This window comes from Argentina silus (genome assembly GCF_951799395.1).
Source record: "Argentina silus genome assembly, chromosome: 12".
NCBI classification, from domain to species: domain Eukaryota; kingdom Metazoa; phylum Chordata; class Actinopteri; order Argentiniformes; family Argentinidae; genus Argentina; species Argentina silus.
Genome location: NC_139666.1, coordinates 18307970 through 18326365, shown reverse-complemented (window position 1 = coordinate 18326365; position 18396 = coordinate 18307970). Strand labels below are relative to the sequence as shown.

At 46.0% G+C, this 18396-nt stretch overlaps 2 protein-coding genes across 5 annotated transcripts; both read left to right on the top strand.

Moving 5' to 3' along the window:
- Nucleotides 1-2641: 2641 nt before the first annotated feature.
- Nucleotides 2642-13498, top strand: inpp4aa (inositol polyphosphate-4-phosphatase type I Aa; the record flags this gene model as incomplete). 2 transcript variants are annotated; one of them, XM_083681868.1, is made up of 23 exons in its annotated part: nucleotides 2642-2750; nucleotides 2981-3025; nucleotides 3345-3463; nucleotides 3622-3738; nucleotides 4206-4285; nucleotides 4492-4603; nucleotides 5050-5140; nucleotides 5252-5399; nucleotides 5684-5814; nucleotides 5977-6081; nucleotides 6333-6441; nucleotides 6938-7121; nucleotides 7575-7907; nucleotides 8082-8229; nucleotides 8370-8534; nucleotides 8712-8744; nucleotides 8902-9074; nucleotides 9228-9351; nucleotides 9544-9811; nucleotides 10646-10743; nucleotides 10929-11041; nucleotides 11183-11337; nucleotides 11599-13498. In XM_083681868.1, the coding sequence occupies 23 exons, from the start codon at nucleotides 2642-2644 to the stop codon at nucleotides 11729-11731; spliced, it is 3093 nt and encodes a 1030-aa protein (XP_083537994.1). In that variant the 3' UTR covers nucleotides 11732-13498. The 2 variants fall into 2 exon arrangements, with proteins under 2 accessions (XP_083537994.1, XP_083537993.1); XM_083681867.1 differs by having other exon boundaries at nucleotides 6935-7121.
- Nucleotides 13499-13921: 423 nt separating this feature from the next.
- Nucleotides 13922-18386, top strand: LOC310812924 (inosine-uridine preferring nucleoside hydrolase). 3 transcript variants are annotated; one of them, XM_083681682.1, is made up of 7 exons: nucleotides 13922-14078; nucleotides 14749-14858; nucleotides 15554-15744; nucleotides 16442-16621; nucleotides 16893-17004; nucleotides 17142-17278; nucleotides 17509-18386. In XM_083681682.1, exons 1-7 carry the CDS (start codon nucleotides 13993-13995, stop codon nucleotides 17854-17856), a joined length of 1164 nt encoding a protein of 387 aa, XP_083537808.1. In that variant the 5' UTR covers nucleotides 13922-13992; the 3' UTR covers nucleotides 17857-18386. The 3 variants fall into 3 exon arrangements, with proteins under 3 accessions (XP_083537808.1, XP_083537810.1, XP_083537809.1); XM_083681684.1 differs by lacking the exon at nucleotides 13922-14078 and adding an exon at nucleotides 15062-15201 and having other exon boundaries at nucleotides 14763-14858; XM_083681683.1 differs by lacking the exon at nucleotides 13922-14078 and having other exon boundaries at nucleotides 14763-14858; nucleotides 15062-15744.
- Nucleotides 18387-18396: the final 10 nt, after the last annotated feature.

Sequence of the window (18396 nt, the reverse complement as noted above, 5' to 3'; positions counted from 1 at the left end):
TGTGTGTGTCTGTGTGTGTGCGTGCCAGCGTGTCAGTGTGTGTGTGTGTGTATGTAACAGGAAATGTCTCTGGCAAGCCACAGGAAATGTAAACGTTTGCTTCTCCGTGGGTGAGCTCAAGCTCCTTTCAGACAAAATCCCTTGATGCCTTTCTTTCTACTTTTCTTATTTTACCTCTTTTTCTTGGCTTCTTTTCCTCTCTGGCTGTTGTTCATGCAATGGGGAACATGTAAAGTTGTGTTATGGTGACATCTTGGAGGTTATCACACAATACTTTCAGCATACTTTGCAATCTCCGCAAGAATACACAAGAATATCACCTCCTTAGCCCTGCCCTGTGATGTTGATACAAGTGATGGCAGTGTTAGGGAAACTGTTCCTTAGTGTCATCACAATGTCCTCTAACTGTCTGTCAAAGAGCCATCTACGACTAGTCATTTTGTGTTGACTACCTCTTCCACCGTCTCTCTCCTCTTGCTGAAATCAGCACTAATACGTGTTGTGTTCAATGGAACTGCATTGATCAGCTGTTAGAGAGGAGACAGTGTGTGTGTGGGGGGGGAGTTTGCAAGAGAGAGAGAGAGAGAGAGAGAGAGAGAGAGAGAGAGAAATACAGAACTGAGAGAGAGAGAGAGAGAGAGAGAGAGAGATTCCACAGTGTCATTACAGGGCATACCTGAGGCATAGCTGTAAACATGCTGATTTGGCAATTGGGTAATAATGTTAATTTCCTCTTTTCATTCAGTTGTGTTAAGTTGCAGCAGTACTAGCCCTGCGACACATCTATACTTACTGATGTACACATCTATACTTAGAAAGCAACATTAATATGCACGTTGCATGTGGTACCTCACTCTGAGCACAAGCACACACACACACACACCACTGGCCCAAATGTGTCCAGTGGTGTGTGCGTGTGTGTGCATGTGTGTTGCTAAGTGTGTTCCTCTTCGCGTGTTGAATTGTGAGACATGGAACATGACTCACAGACAGTCTTTGAGAGCAAATGATAAGAGACATTGTATCTAATCTGGATCAAGGCAGGCTTCTCTTCTCCCCCTGGTGGAATTTTTAACTCTTTGAACAGAGGTGTTGAAAGACTGAGCTGAGGTGAGAGAACGGTCTGGAAAACTCAAAGTATACGCCACAGTAGGTGTTCAGAGACGTCTCTTGCCGATAGTTTTGTATGCAGAGAAGCATACAACATATTGCAGACATCGCTTTGCTTGCATGCTTTTCACAAACGGTTACAAGAAAGCCAAAGAGGCTTGTGAGCAACACCATGTCCCTGGCCCTGTTTAAAGATATATTTTAAAGCCTCTTTCCTTCTGAAGAAAATTTTGACCAAATCTATTTCCAGTACATTGCATTTGTCTTGCCAGTCATGTCAGATCAGTGATTACCTTCAAGAAGGGAGGAAAGAGGGAGGCTTTTTTAGAATACTCGAGCAGGGCCCCTGTCTGGAGAGGATGGAGCAATGAAGCAAGAGAGTCTGGATGCTCCGCTTGCAGGTATCCTGTCTGGGAAGTATCGGCTCAGACAATGCAAGCTGGGACTTAATATATATTTATATATATAATTTGCCTGTTTGTGTGTGTCTGCGTCTGCATCTGCATCTGCCTATGTACTGCATGTCTTGCTGTTGCTAAGCAAAACCCTGTAATTAAAGAGCATTAGTCAAGCACCATTAATTCCATGACTAAATAAATGACTGTAGATGTAGCTCTCTCTTCCTCTCCCTCTCATGCTCTGCAGCTGTGTGAAAAATCACACTTACTTTCTAATTTACACGATCGAGGCTCACTGCTTAAATTAGCACTTTTCTGGAGAAGGGTTAGAAATAAGCCGCAGCAGGGTATTTTCAAACATGTGTTCCTTCCTCACAGATTTCACTGTCAGTCTTAAAACATATTCGATGTCCCAGCCATGAATCAGTCTCTCTCTGTTATTGTATACTTTACTTTAATTTAGGAGAATCCAAAGATTCCCAGATTTTCGCACACATTCCCCAGAGCACGGTTTCCCTGAGGTTCTGGGGCCCGGAGTTTGTTTGTTTTATGGAAGTTTCCGGAAGTTTTCTCTGGTTTCCTCAGGTGTTAGAGCTGCTAAATATTTCAATGTTGATGTTTGGAATCAGGAATAATGAATAATACAATAGAAGACCAAAACCATGGTTACAATGTGTCAGAATATAAAGTAGAGGAGCATAGGGGATGTGGAGCCTTGATCTTTTCATGGCTCTGATTGGCTATGTACATGACTGGTGTAACAACGTATGCTCTTAATCCATTTGATCTGTGATGGGTCAGAGAAATGGGTCATCATGGGGATATCAAAGAGAGCGATTGAAGTGTCCACTTTATGTATTCTGTTGCTCTGGAGACCTTAGCTGATACCTTTGTTGTGGTGTCTCTCTCCCTGCAGCTCCACCAATAACAGACCTGTGAGCACAGAGACAGACGCACAGAGAAGGATATCATCACCACGATCTGGACAGGACCCACACAAGGAGAGTGTGTCTGTGTGTGCGTGTGTGTGTGTTAGGAACGTGTGTATCCTTAGCCGACCTCCCCCCCCCCCCCCCCCCCGCCCGTCTCCCTTTCCAACCTCCCCATACTCCCATCCATCCTGACTCCCAGCCATGATGTCGGGGAAGGGGAAGGAGCGCAGCCCCCGCCATCGGCCGTGGTCCGTGTACCGTGCCAACACCTTTGATCTATCGGCAGAGATGATGGGGCTGAGCCTCGCAGGTACCGGAACTCCCTGGTTGTGGCTTTCATGATATTTTTAGATGTCGATAGTGTGTGTATCAGGGGAGGCTGCCTGGTGGAGGTAGAAATTGGAGGACCAGCTCATTGTAATGCATGGAATGGAATGAGGAATGGTATCAAACACCTCCACTGTCAAGAGTCAGATGTGTATGACTAATACAGTAACTAGGTACTTTTCCCTGTCTCTCCCTGGCCATTCTGTGTTGCAGGGAACAGCCAGGACCCAGACGAGCCTGTGCTGGAGTTCAGCCTGGGTGAGTACTGGGACCGGAGTCAGACTCTATAGACCCCTAAAGCACAGTTCCTCAACAGGATCCATTCTTCTACTGCGATGGTCACGGCCCTGGTCCTGGGGAACCTACTGGGTGTGCAGGCTTGTGTCCCAGCCCATCACTGATCTTAGCAACATCAAGCCCTTGAATAGCTAAACCAGGTGTGTTGTTGCCGGTCTGGAACTAAAAGCCTACATGCACAGTAGCTCTCCAGGACCAGTGTGGTTGGTAACCACCGTTCTAATGCTAACCTACTGCTACATATCTATATCCTCCGTTTCCTCCTCTGTTCATGTCCCAGCCTGCAGCGAGCTGATCACCCCAGCGTTGGACCGTAAGCCGACCAGCTTTGTGGCGGTCAGCTGTACCACTCCCCCTCAGGCCTTCTGGACCAAACACGCTCAGACCGAGATCATCGAGGTATGACCACAACACTGTGACCTAAAACTTCCCCCAAAGGTTCCCCCACCTCTCAACCTTACCACTCATTCACTCTTCATTCATTCATTCTCTCTCTCTCTCTCTCTCTCCCCCCCTCCCCTCCCTTCTCTCTCCCCCCTCCCTCTCTCTCTCTGTAGGGGACCAGTAACCCTATCTATCTGAGCAGCATAGCATTCTTCCAGGACTCTCTGATAACTCAACAGACCCAGGTCAAACTCTCTGTGTACGATGTCAAGGATCGCTCGCAAGGCACGGTAAGAACATCCCAACACTCAAGCCCTTAAAACTATCACAACCCCTCAAAATGACCCTAACACTCAACCCCTCAAGACCTCCCCAACACCTCAAAACTACTCTAACACTCAACCCCTCAAAACTACAAAAAAACCTTACACTCATGTCAGACACCACATTCACAATACTGCACTCAATGAGAAAATCTGGCCACTGCATGCCTCATTAGATAAGTGAAATAGAACCTAATTCACATCACTAAGGTAAGTCACCCAAGCACATCAACCATGTGGAAGGATCCCATCACAATACTACAAGGCCACTATCTCTCTCTCTGTTATTACTTTTTGTAAACCTTTGCTGGGTTGTGTGTAATATGTGCTCTGTTTGTGTAAATGATTTCCCGATGTGTTTGCCTGTATGTGTGTGTGTGTGTGTGTGTGTGTGTGTGTGTGTGTGTGTGTGTGCGCGTGCGTGTGTGTGTCAGATGTACCTGCTGGGGTCGGCCATGTTTCCTGTGAAGGAGCTGCTGCAGGACAAGCACCACAGACTCCACCTGACTCTCAGGTAAGAGAGTCACTCTCCACGTAGTGTTCAGGCTGTAACAAAGTTCCAAAGTTATGCTGGCTAAGACTGCAGCGCTGGCTAATTGTCTTCTGCTGTACTGTCAAAACAAAACATTTGTCGCGGACGCACAGAGCTGTGACCTATGACCTTACAACAGCAAGGTATTGGATTGTCTTTTTTAAACGTCATCTGTTCATCTGTGGCAGGTCAGCGGAGAACGAGCGTATGGGCAACATCACCATCATCGCCTGGCAGATCGAGGAGAAGCGGGAACAGAGAGCCCCCGTTGCTAGGTTACCGGACACTGTTAACGGAAGGGTGAGTTGCTAGGGCGGGTTTCCTTGGAAAAGTCTGTGTTGGGCTACCTACCTGTTTGTTGGGTTTTTTCATTAAGTAAATGTAGCATAACAACGTGTATTCACTTCTTGTTTTGTTTTGTGTTCTATTTTTGTACTCTGTTTGATGCTAAGCCCTCCACTCTCCTGGCTAATGTGTGTGTTTCTGGACCAGTGGTCTCTGGCCAGGCAGGGACACAGCTTGATCTAGTCCTTACAGATCACTGGTCAGGGAGAAAGAAAACTGCATATGGTGGAAACCTTTAGCCAACATATTACCTTCACCCAGTCAGTTCTTTCTGGTCACTGGTCAATGTAGATGTTAGGATGGGTTCTTTTTTTTTCACTGTGTGTGTGTGTATGTGTGTGTGTGTGTGTGTGTGTGTGTGTGTGTGTGTGTGTGTGTGTGTGTGTGTGTGTGTGTCTCAGATGGTGCTTCCAGTGGACGAGAGCTTGACTGAGTCCATGGGTATCAAGTCCAAGTCTGCATCTCTGTGCAAAGACACACTACTGAAGGCTGGTAAGTGTGTGTGTGTGTGTGTGTGTTGACAATTCTGTTAATTGTTAATTCTTGATATATAATATATATATATATATATATTTATTGGTGTGTTGATGTGATTGATGGCAGTGTTTGGGGGCACCATGTCGCGTATGTACCGCTTCCCCACCACGGATGGGAACCACCTGCGGATCTTGGAGCAGATGGCTGAGAGTGTCCTCTCTCTACACATCCCACGGCAGTTCGTCAAACTACTGCTGGAGGAGGACGCCGTCAGGTACCATACAACACTCACGTTATGTGTGTGTGCGTGTGTGTGTGTGTGTGTGTGTGGGTATGTGCGTGTATGTGTTTGCAAGTGTGTTTAGGATGTGTGTATCACTGTGTGTATGTGTGTGTGTGTGTGTGTGTGTATTTACAAGGGTGTTTACGGTGTGTATCACTGACTAGGGTGTGTGTGTGTGTGTGTGTGTGTGTGTGTGTGTGTGTGTGTGTGTGTGTGTGTGTGTGTGTGTGTGTGTGTGTCTGTGTCTGTGTCTGTGTCTGTGTGTGTGCCTTAAGGGTGTGTGAGCTGGAGGAGTTGGGAGAGTTGTCTCCGTGTTGGGAGAACTTGAGGAGGGAGATCATCACTCAGTACCAGACCATCATCCTCACCTACCAGGAGACCATCAGTGACCTGCACGAATACAAGGGTTAGCACTACAACATTTAAATAACATATCACCAACGTACTGCTAACGTTACCACCATTCATAGCCTCTGTCTCTGACTCTCATCTTTATGAGGACATGGATCATTTCTCTGCATCTTTTCTCTTTCTCTGTTCTCTCTCCTCCATCCCTCTCCTCTCTCAGGTCCCTCGTTCAAATCCAGCACACTGAAAGCTGAGAGGAAGTTGGAGTTTATCCCCACAAACCTGCACGTCCAGAGGATGAGAGTACAGGGGGCATCTGGCTATGGTAGGAGCCCTGTCTGTCTGCCTGCCTGTCTGCCTGCCTGTCTACCTGCCTGCCTGCCTGTCTGTCTGCCTGTTTGCCTGTCTGTCTGCCTGCCTGCCTGCCTGCCTGTCTGCCTGTCTGTCTGCCTGCCTGTCTGCCTGCCTGTCGGTCTGCCTGTCTGTCTGTCTTTGTCTGTGCATATGTTTAAACGTAGGTAACATAATGACCTGATATGCCTCCCTCCCTCCCTCCCTCCCTCCCTCCCTCCCTAGACCACACGTATGATGTGGTGACTATCGGAGCCCCTGCAGCACACCACCAGGGCTTCAAGGGCTGCGGCCTCCGCAAGCTCATCCACAAGTTTGAGGAGGCCAGGAAACAGTGAGTACAATTCAGGCAGGCTCCATACGAACAGCGATAACATTCAGTCAAGTGAGGCATATCCGATATGCACTGCTTTCCTTTTCATATATGTGGAGAGAAATGCAATATTTAGTCATTGATTCCGTTCTCAAATCTTATTTGTTTTGCCTTCCGATCAGCGCTTATGAGGAGGAATGGTGAGATAATTTACATGCTTTGTGCATGCGTTGTTGTTGTTGTTTGTGTGTGTGTGTGTGTGTGTGTGTGTGTGACACACTTTTCCCCTCAGTGATGTGTGGTAAGCTTTAGCGTTGAGGAGGAATGGTGACGAATGGTGAGATCGTTGACATTTGTGTGAGTGTGTGGGTGTGTGTGTGTGTGTGTGTGTGTGTGTGTGTGTGTGTGTGTCTCTGTCTTGTAGACTTATGTAGTGCCTACTCCTCTCACCCCTCTCTCCCTGATCCCTTCTTTCTTTCTGTTTTCTCTCTCTCTCTCTTCTCCCTCGGGCCAGCAGCGCTGGCTCTGGTTCGAAGGCAGTGGCCTATCTGCCTCAGGATGTGGTGAGAGCCAAGGAGCTCATTGGTCAGATTAACACACTGAAGACCCAGGTGTGCTACTATACCGAACGTTTGTCCCGCGCCGCCAAGGAACGCTCAGCCAATGCTCTAGAGAGAACCTTAGCCATCCTCACAGAGAAGGTATGAAAGAGAGAGAGAGAGAGAGAGGGGGGGTGAGGGGCAATGTTTAGGAACCTAGTCAACATTACTTGTATCTCAGTGGAGGCTGGTGGAGGTAGAAATCGGAGGATAGGACTCTATTGTAATGCAAGGAATGGAATGAGGAATGGTATCAAACACGTGTGTTGGTATAAAACACGTGTATCAAACATTCCTTATTCCGTTCCATGTATTACAATGAACCCACCTCCGATTTCTACCTCCCCCAGCCTCCCCATAAGTATCCAAAATCATTGTATTCATTCATACATTTCATTCATCATGTATATTCATGTGTTATTACATGTTAACATAACTAACCCCCTCCTACCCCCTCTAATGCTCTCCTTCCTCCTCTCGTTCTCCTCTGTTTCTTTCTGTCCATATTCTCCCCCTCTCTCTTCCTCTTCCCCCTCTGCCATCCCCCATCTCCAGACGCGTCAGCTGGTGACGGTGTGTGACTCTAAGCTCCTGTCCACCGCCATCCTCGCCCTGTCCGCCGCCCGCCCAGAGTACATCGGCCTGCAGGGCTCTCCGTCCCCTTGCTCCTCCCTCTCGCCCTCCTCCCAATCCCCCTCCCGCTCCCCCTCCCGTCACACCACCTCCCCGTCCCCCTCCCCCTCCCGCCACTCCACCTCCCCCTCTCGCTCCTCCGTCTCCCCCTCTCGCTCCTCCGTCTCCCCCTCACGCCATACTGCGCCCGCAGTGGGAGAGAGGTGGGGAGGCAAGCGCTCCTCCCTACAAGCTGACTGGCATGACGAGGATTGGGTAAGGCCGTTTATTCTTTCTGTCAGACTTTAAAATGAGTATTTGTTTTGCACAATGTTTGTATTGTATGAGAAGTTGTGGGTGCTGTTTTGGTGAAGAGCCCCCTCCTGTCCCTCTTTTCTCTGCCCCCCATCCTTCTTTCCTCTGCCCCCCCCCCCCCCCCCCCCCAAATAGGACAAGGTGTGGTTGAACGTTGATAAGAGTCTTGAGTGTGTGATCCAGCGGGTGGACAGACTGCTACAGAGGGACTCAATGCAGAGCGACAGCAGCTGTGAGGACGTGTTTCTGGCTGCCGACCAGCAGGGCGGCGCCACTAAGAAAGGTACCAGTACTCATGTACTACAGATACAGATCCATGATACAAATGACAATGTCGCCTGAAGTGGATATATTGATTGATCGATATACTGTATGAATGTAGAGGTCAACGGATAAAAGTGAATAATGTGTGAATCCTATGAGGTATCCATGGTAACCAGCAGGCTTTCTGGATACACCCTGGATGTAAAGAGAAGGACTCATCATCATCATCATCATCATATTCATTACCTCATCTTCCTCCTCCGTCATCATCATCATTCTGTCACCTGACCACTGCATGCCAATCACACCCTGACAGACAGCACTGTAGGTTCATGCCCACTTTTACTCTCTCACTGAATTGTTCTATTAGAAAGTTCCCCCCCAAAAAAACCTGAGGGTATGGATGGAGAGAGAGAATAAAAAAAGAAAAGAAAAGCAGAATTATGCTCCTCTTAGTGCTAAGGAAACATACCTTAGCATTGTACCTTCTCTCCCCTCTAGATAGCAGCCCAGAGGCAGAAAAGCCCTCCCCAGGTAAGAGCAGTGTGTGTGTGTGTGTGTGTGTGTGTGCGTGTTTGTCTGCCTATATGTGTGTGTGTGTGTGTGTGTGTGTGTGTGCGTGTTTATCTGTCTATCTGTGTGTGTGTGTGTGTGTGTGTGTGTGTGTGTAACATGTTTCTTGTCTCTCCAGCTGAATGGAGTGATGCTCTGTACCCCCTCCTCACCACTCTGTCTGAGTGTGTGTCTCTGATGAGTGACAAGGCGAAGAAGTCCATGATATTTCTGCTGATGCAGGACAGCGCCCCCACCATCGCCATGAGCCTCACCCTCCAGTACAGGAGAGACGTCGTCTTCTGCCAGACAGTGAGTTGTGGAAAAAAAAGAAAAAAAAACATAGCTTGTAAAAAAATACACAGATATAATGAATTTCTGTGTTTTTCCGTGAGCGACATGCAGTACAGTATTGTATAGATGATTGTACTGATGATCTGGTGATTGTTGTTGTTTTGATTCTAGCTCTCAGCTCTGATCTGTGGGTTTGTCATCAAACTGAGGAACTGTCTCCGTGACGACGGCTTCCTCAGGCAGCTCCACACCATTGGCCTGCTGGTGCAGTATGAGGGCCTGCTCAGCACCTATGGTAACATGACGTGTGTGTGTGTGTGTGTGTGTGTGTGTATGTGTTTAGGCATGTGTGTGTGTGTGTATGTGTGCAGACGTGTACAGTATGGGTGCTCTTTTCACCCACATTAATCATGGAGAAAGTGTTTAATTTATTTGCAAATGTGTGGGTGTGCATTTATATGATCCAATATTCCACCCTCTCTTAAAGGGGAGGAGTTGGCCATGCTGGAGGACATGAGCGTGGGTGTGCTGGATTTAAGGAACGTCACCTTTAAGGTTACCCAGGCAACCTCCGGCTTCAGCCCTGACATGCTGCCGGTCATCACAGGGAACAGGAACGGCTTCAACGTCAGGGTTCCGTTGCCGGGGGCGATGTTTGACACGTTGCCGCGGGAGATCCAGAATGGGATGTTGCTACGGGTGCAGCCTGTGATGTTCAACGTGGGAATTAATGAGCAACAGACCCTCGCAGAGAAGTGAGTGAATCAGAGGAGAGGAAGAGGCTTACCAGCTCACAGCAGACCCTAGGAGTGATGGAGGGATCATGTGTAGAAGGAGGAGGAGGAGGAGGAGGAGGGAGACATTGGGGAGATAAGGAGGAGACTTGGAGGGAAAGAAGTGATCAAAGAATTTGAGGAAGAAAAGGAGAACAAGTGAAAGAAAGTGCAGTCGGCAGAAAAGAGTAGGAGGTATATGATAAAAAGAGGGATGAAAGAGGAGAAGAGGGGACGGGATGAGACGGTGGAGGAGGGAGGAGCCGATACAGCAGCACAGTGGAGAATCAGGGGGTAGTCAGGAGGTGGGTAACCATGGAAACGGAAGCCTGCTGCCATTTTGGGTGATATCGTTTGAGTGAGCTCCCACCTCTTGTTATTCAGAGTTCAAAGCGTGTTTCATTTCTGAAAAAAGATGATCTGTGCACACCAGGCGAGGCTGGTGGAGGTAGAAATCAGAGGACGGGCTTATTGTAAGGCATGGAATAGAATTAGGAATGAGGGGGGCGCTTAGTGGCGTAGCACACTAATGCGCATACCACATAATCGCAAGGTTCCTGGTTCGATTCCGACCCTCGACACGTCTTGCATGTCATCCCTCCTCTCTCTCCCATCCTTCCTGTCAAACTCTACTGTCTCTATCCCAGTCAAGCAGAAATGCCCTAAAAACATATTTTAAAAAAAAGAATTAGGAATGAGGAATTTCATGCATTACAATGAGCCCGTCCTCCGATTTCTGCCTCCACCAGCCTCGCCTGGTGCACACATGATAGTAGACAATAAAATGATGTTAAAAATGTCTTGTCATGTGTATAGGTTTGGAGACACGTCCCTTCAGGAGGTGATTAACATGGAAAGCATGACACGCCTCAGCTCGTACTACGACCAGTTTAAAGAGGTCTTACCAGAGGACTGTGAGTCACACCACCATTAACCTTTAACCATTAATCAGAATCTAATCAGAATCATTATGTAAACCTTGATCTTCACTGGTCTCGGAAATCTATGTTAGTACAATGACTCACTGTTTCCCCCCCCCCTCACTGTGTTTCTCTCCCTCCCCCCCTCTCTCCCTCTCTCTCTCTCTCTCTCTCTCCAGGCCTCCCTCGCTCCCATAGTAAGACCAGTGTGCCTGAGCTGCTAAAGATGTTGGGACAGAATATAAATGCTAAGAAGAGCAAAAACGTGGAGATCTTGTGGCAGGCAGCAGAGGTAGAGACCCTCTCTCCTATAGGTCGACAACCTCTCTCTCTCATCCTGGATCTACAACAGTATACCCACGCTCTCCTTCTCTTTCTCTCTCTCCTCTCCTCTCACCCCTTTCTCTCCACCTCTCCTCTCCTCTATTTCCAGGCGTGTCGGCGTCTGAACGGCGTGCGTTTCACCAGCTGCAAGAGCGCTAAGGACCGCACAGCCATGTCTCTGACCCTGGAACAGTGTCTGATCCTCCAGCAGGAGCACACCATGGCCCCGCAGGTCTTCTCCCAGGCCCTCGACTGCATGCGCAGGTCAGACCGCCTTCCAACTGCCCTTTTTTTTTTACGAATGTAGCGCCTGACGTACAGAAAGAGCAGGGAAAAAAAGGAATTCTCAGAAAGTGAAATTTAATTATGGGAAAGGAAAATAGTTACTGTATGTTAATGTTTGTTGTAATAACTCTCTCTCTATTTCTGCCTATCACATCTCCTCTTGTCTCCTTCACTCCCCTCTCTTCTCTCCCCTCCCCTCCTTTTCTCTTCTCTCCCCTGCCCCCTCCCCCCCCCACACAGTGAGGGCTGCAGGAGAGAGAACACCATGAAGAACGTGGGATGTCGTAAATACGCCTTTAACTCCCTCCAACTGAAGGCCTTTCCTAAGCAGTACCGCCCACCAGAGGGAACGTATGGGAAAGTAGACACCTGATGGAATAGACTGTCAGCCTGAATAAGACACCAATAGAAGGGAGGTTAACAACAATAAAAACACAAAAAAGAAAACAACAACAACACAAAAGTAACCGCCCTTTGTTTAGTTTCTGTCGATAGGGTCATGGTGAAGTTTCAGTGGTATGTTAGATTATTTTATAGCATTTTCCCCCCTTTGCAATTAGAATCACAATGTTTACTATGTTGTGAAAACCACTACACAGGTAAAAACACACCACAGAAATGGCTGTGCTTGTACTTATATTGTAATCAGCCTGCACCCATGACTTAGTTGCAGTGTCTAGAGTATCTACAGCAAACTCAATCATCCAGCAACCTTTAACTTCACTCTGTGACATGATTAACATATAAATGTGTGTCTTTGTTTAGAGCAACGGAGAACCCCAGTCAGTAGCAGGACATATGTGAAAGCCTCGGTTGAGGTACCTCCTTGAATGACCCTTTATATGAGTTTCCTGACTGATGATTACATTATTACAGTTATAAGATATACATTGCCACCAACTAGCCCTAGAGCACTTTACTTCCAATTTCTGAAACAGAGCAAGTGTTACGTCCTATTTCAGGTGTCATGAAATACTGATGAAGGCATTCAAGATGATAATCTGCCCTTTCAATCACAGGTTACAGATTGTGTGGCATTGTGCTGGACCTACTGTATAACCCATTGAGAGTCACTCTAAAATCATCATTGTAGAGAACTTATTTTAGTTTCTTTTAAGGGTCTAAGCATAGCCTATGGTCTCTGTTCTTTCCATTGTCTCTCCGTCTCTCCATCTTGGTTTAATTTCATAGACTCACATAAGTGATTAAGGAAATGAGGCTTCTGATGTCAATCACTGACTGGTTGAACCAATGGTTGCTCTTTTCTCCACACAGATATATTTATTTATTATTATTTATTAGTGTAAATCACATCTTGTCACCGAACGCACAGCACACTATGTTAGATGCAAGTATGGATGATTTCAGACCATTCCAGCTAAAAGTCATACATGAACTATCTCCATTCCTCCAGACATACAGTAGTAGCCATATAGTCCTGTTGTGTCTCTGCCAACATGCTTGGAGGTTTTATTTAACTAAATAGGAACAAGTTAGTATCTAATTATTGCACTCACCCCCATCACTTAATCTGCTCATAGGATACTGTTCATAAACAGGTCCAAGATCATGGTAGACATCTTTCTGGGTTTTATCTGTAGAATTTCTCTAACATAAGATTGGAAAAATCTATAGATAAATGAGACTCATGTAAACCTTGGTGTCTGCACTTAGGGACATTGTCATTAAAAGTGGGACAGGATGAAAAATGTAAAATTGTCTCACATATTATTGTACTTCAGAAGGTACTTTTGCACTGCATATAAGCCTGTTTAAAATGTACAGTCAAATGCAATGCGTTTGTGTTGTAACGTAAACACCTCACTGGCTTCTGTTCTCATGTTTACCTATAACTGTACAACATTTACAGAAACAATGGATTTTTATTTAAAATACATTTCAAATGTTTATTTTGCTTAATATCCTTGATGCTGATGCACTGAAAATATTTTGCCAAATGCTGATGCCAGAGTTTTATCCATTTTATTTCCTTGACTTTCTTTAAATGTATTGAGCTGATAGAACCGCACACTTTCAGGTAGGACATCTCTAAAGGTACAAGCTTTGCTGTAAAAAAAAAATGTGCTTCTCCTCTGCTTCCCTCTGTAACTTAATCTATTAAAATGAGAACTGTACATGTGTCCCTGTATCCTGTGTCAGTTTTGTCAGCCATCCCACTATTGGTTCTCCTTAAAATGTCCTCAAAATCATGTCTGTTTCCCCTCTCTGTCTCTAGACTCTCTCTCTCTCTCTCTCTCACACACACACACACACACACACACACACACACACACACAGAGAGAGAGAGAGAGCTCCCTTTGCCCTCTGTCACACTACTCTTTTCATGACTCTTTCCCATGACAAAGTCTCTACCTCTCTAAACTATTACCCAAAAGCTTGACTGGTTTATTGAACTAATAAAACATTGATGATATATTTTTTTGCAAAATTGTTCATGCACCTTACACATGATTCACTAAGGTTGCAGTTCCGGTTCGGCACGTGAGATGTAGCGAATCTGCCCAGTGCGCGTCACCGACTGTTAATGGCTGTGTGAGGTCGAGGATTACTCGGGTCTAGCTTCCAAACGTAAAAGACAAGCAACAGTGTATTTAACCGGTGTTTGGAGGTTTAATGAAACTAAAATGCGCGGTATTACGAGTCTGCAGAACACGGCTTGGAGGTCCACCGAAGTCTGTTTTTTTATTTAGTACGCTGGGGTAAGCGAAAGCAGGCTTTATCGTCTGGAGAAGGTTAAGTCTTTGGGGAGTAGTTCCAGTACGTAGCTCAACTATTAGTTAAAACGATATTTCTCTCAAGGGTAGCTTTAGTGTAGATCTTCCCTTGTTAAAAACATTTTCAGAGTAGCTTCCCCAACACTGGTCTTCGGCTACTGTGGCGGTTTATTCAAAACGGTTGTGTTCATGTATTTACACAAAGTCAAGTGCACACCTAATAGCGATCTATAAGCGTTTAAATCACTACGGTGCATCAATTCATCCTCAAAGTGGTACTGATCATATTAGTTTTATGATACTCTGATAGGTGTAGGATGTGCAAACAATAGGTCAAGCAAGGTCTGTGCGTATGGAGCTTGCACGTGCAGCGGTGTCCATGGATAGACAGGTTAAATAGAACCACTGGTCTTTGAACCATATGTTGTGTAATACTTGCATGTGTTACACAGTTTCAATAATAACACACTATTACACACGCTTGTCTCCTCTACTGTTGCTGTAAGACCCCAGTGCATATCATAAGAGGCACCAGGCAGCAATTGTGAAGCCCAAATCTGTCAATTAAACTTTGTATGCAATATTCACCCAAGCTGGTTCCACCATTAGCTTATCATCACTGACATGACTCCTCCCTCTTTCTCAACCCACTCAGTGCTCAAAAGTTCACAGCCACATGTGACCATCATAAGTCCCTGTCCCAGCGAAAAGGAGTACCAGTCTGGCCATATCGACACAATCCAAGCCTATTGCACTCAACTACAGGTAACAACTCTGTCTTGCATGCACTTTTAATTTCAATTAATTGGTTTTATAGGTACATCTCTGTAATAAGAATAATGTAGTCTACTAACAAATGAGTGTTATTCCCACAGACTTTACCTGGAGCACAGCAGTCCCATTACAATGCCAGAGCCGTATAAATTAACGATGTATTACTTTTTTTTTTCTTTTTTAAATGTTTTTAGGGCATTTCTGCTTTACTGGGATAAAGACAGTAGAGATTGAAAGGAAGGATGGGAGAGAGAGAGAGAGAGAGAGAGAGAGGAGGGATGAAATGCAAGATAGGTCGGGGGCGGAATCGAACCAGGAACCTTGCGATTATGTGGTAAGCGCATTAGTGTGCTACGCCACTAAGCGCCCCGAAGTATTACTTTTTATATGGCTACACAACCTTTACAATGCTTTCTCACTGTCAATGTGTGGATAGCCTACTGTTAACAGATACAGTTTAGTCTACGATAAAGGCTGGTGTCCTATAGGTAGAGTCAGTTTGTTCATTGACTTGCATTGAGTAAATCAATGAAGACAACTTGGCAAAATCAGAATAATAAAAGAAGATTGAAGGTCCAGTGCACATTGTACTTATAGGGTAACTGTGATCACATATCCTCCCAGGAAGAAGGTCCAGTTACCTCCCTGGGGTAAATGTGTAACTAGCGTGTGTGTCTGTGGTCCAGGGTCCAGTATGGGGAGGAAGAAGCTGCTGGTGGATGTGGACTGTGGCGTAGACGATGCTCAGGCCATCATGATGGCGCTGGCCGCCCCCAACGTGGACCTCCTGGGCATCACGTGTGTCCATGGCAACACCAATGTGGAGAATGTGTGCAAGAACACACTGCGTGTACTCCAAGCTTGCGGCAGACTGGAGGTAGCGTTGTTGTTGTGGCTGTGTACAGATTTGTTGTTGTTCAACACAAGGAAAGGCAACTCTGGTCTGCAGTGTGTACCTGCCTTTTTTTCCCAGGCCAAAACTTATCACAGCCGATTTAAAATATTATGAAATTGCTTTTTTTAAGTTGGCTTTTTTTATTGACAGACATATGCAAACATTTATACCGGTAATTCTGTTTTAACAGTATGCTGTTGTTCCCACATTCACATGATTGGCTGGAGACTAGCCTGTACATACTGGGCCAGGAAACCCAATTAGAGCTATGGAAATGAACTAATGATTGTACATGATAACCAACTCTATTTGTAGCTACAGAAGACAGACAGACAGACAGACAGACAGACAGACAGACAGACAGACAGACAGACAGACAGACAGACACGAGTTTAGGAAGGAGAGGCACGAGTTCTCCTGGCTCTGACTCATGGTTTTGGAGTTCTGGGAAAGAAATTCAATGAACAGAAAAACAGCTTAATGATGTGCGGTTCTAACTATTGAATTGGTACATTCATGTTGCATACATAAGGCACAGGCCTTAGTCATTAAGACGTTTTATTAACACCTTAAATCAAGATTGGTCAAATAAACTGTTCCCTTTTATATTAATTCATCCTGTGTTCTGTAGTGCTGGTTGTGTGGTTGAGGTTCTGATCTCTTGTGTTCTGTGTTCTAGATTCCCGTGTTCCGGGGTGCTGCTAAGCCCATCCTTGGGAACATGATCCATGCGGGACACTTCCATGGGCAGGATGGGCTAGGGGATGCTCCGGACCCCCACGCCCCGGGCCTGGAGATGATCCAGCTGGAGGGGGCAGTACCTGCCATGATTAGGATTGTCAATGAGTACCCTGGAGAAGTGAGAGAGAAGCATAGGCAATGGCCTCTACATACAAATGTTCTGGGCATAGCCAAAATCCTATGTGCTATATTCACTACTGGGCATAGCCATAGAGCAGACAGCTAACATTGGACAGGTTATGGTTAGTCAGCGACTCAATGTTTTCTGTCAGTGTTGGAGATAGGATACTGACACGTCGATTGATTACAACAACTGTGCTTTCTTTCAGGTAGACAGTTTTCTTAATTATAAGTGTGTGTGTGTGTGTGTGTGTGTGTGTGTGTGTCAGGTGTCTCTGGTAGCCACAGCCCCCCTCACTAACCTGGCCCTGGCTGTAAGGATGGACCCCTCCCTCCCCAGTAAACTCAAAGGCCTCTACATCATGGGAGGCAACACGGAGTGTAAGGCTTCCTGCTCATCTCTCACGCCTACAATGTCACTCCCAAGTAGATCCTATGAAATAAACACATAGATAAACAAATACAAATATGTTGATTTGCATATGAGATATTGTTTGTGTGTGTGTACATATCCTCAGCTCGAGGAAACACCACGGTGTGTGGCGAGTTCAACTTTGCCGCTGATCCTGAAGCCGCTTACATCGTACTGAATGACTTCCTGTGTCCCACCTACCTAGCCTGCTGGGAGTTCACCTGCTACAGCAAACTGCCATGGGTAGGGTATTCCAATATTCACCTCACACAATAACAGACAAGGAAAAGCACACTGCCTCAGCCGTTAGAATACACGTACCATATTGAGTGCATACTGTAGTATACTGTAAATGGAGGTGATGGTGAAATTGAAAGAATTATCAATTGTTTGTTATTGCTACACATTGCCACTGATATGGTATCATTGTTTTTTTGTTTTTTTTTGCATTTCTAATGCTGTGTTTCTAACAGGAGTTCTGTGACACCTGGCTAGCCCAGGACACCGAGAAGGCCCGCTTCATGGCTCGCATCTTCCGCCACAGCATGGAGGAGAGCTTCAGCGAGCGCACCCAGAAGGAGATCGTTGGCGGCTTGGGTTTTGTGTCATGTGACTCTTACGCCATGGCGGCGGCCATTGATGACGCGTTCGTAACCGAGAGTGACCATGTGGCTGTGAGTGTGGAGCTGACAGGTACACACACCCGGGGCATGATGGTGCTAGACACACTGGACATACTGAAGAAGACTCACAAGGCCACTATCATGAAGAAGGTGGACATGGAGAAGTTTAAGCAGCTGTTGATGGAGTCCCTAAAGTGACCGTGCTGTGACCTCGCCGAGAGACCACAATGACCTCTGTCTGTCTGTCTGATCCGTCCTGAATGACACTACAGCAGCGGCTCCTGCAGTTAATTACAGAGCTGATCTTCATAACAAGCACTCACCTAGTTAGGAAAAAAAACTTCTGTAGATGTGTTCATGTGTTCTAATGAAATGTCGAAGCTCAAGAAATTGGGCTTTTACTGAATACAGCAAATTGAAATTGAATTACCATTGCAGGATACCGCTACCTTTTTATGGCACTGAAGTAAATACATTTCATATTCATTCCACTTTTAGTACTATAGTATTGAGTCTAAGGCTATATGTGTAACACATGGTATGACTTATATGGTCATAGCATGCTAAAAGTTGACTTTGTAACAGGGTAACCATGCCACCATTGAGGTCAGAAAGGTAACCACTCACACAGTAGAGCTGTTCTCACTTAGATCTGTAGGAATAACACTAGACATTTATAATGTCAACTCAATGATGTCGATAGTCATGCTGTGATAACATTTGAATAAAAACACACAC

Excerpts from the sequence above, each read along its gene's own strand:
- LOC310812924 (XM_083681682.1), top strand. The coding sequence starts at position 13,993 with ATGAAACTAAAATGCGCGGTATTACGAGTCTGCAGAACACGGCTTGGA. Across the intron at positions 16,622-16,892 it reads TCAATGAGTACCCTGGAGAA|GTGTCTCTGGTAGCCACAGC; the intron begins GTGAGAGAGAAG and ends TGTGTGTGTCAG. Across the intron at positions 17,279-17,508 it reads GCTACAGCAAACTGCCATGG|GAGTTCTGTGACACCTGGCT; the intron begins GTAGGGTATTCC and ends TGTTTCTAACAG.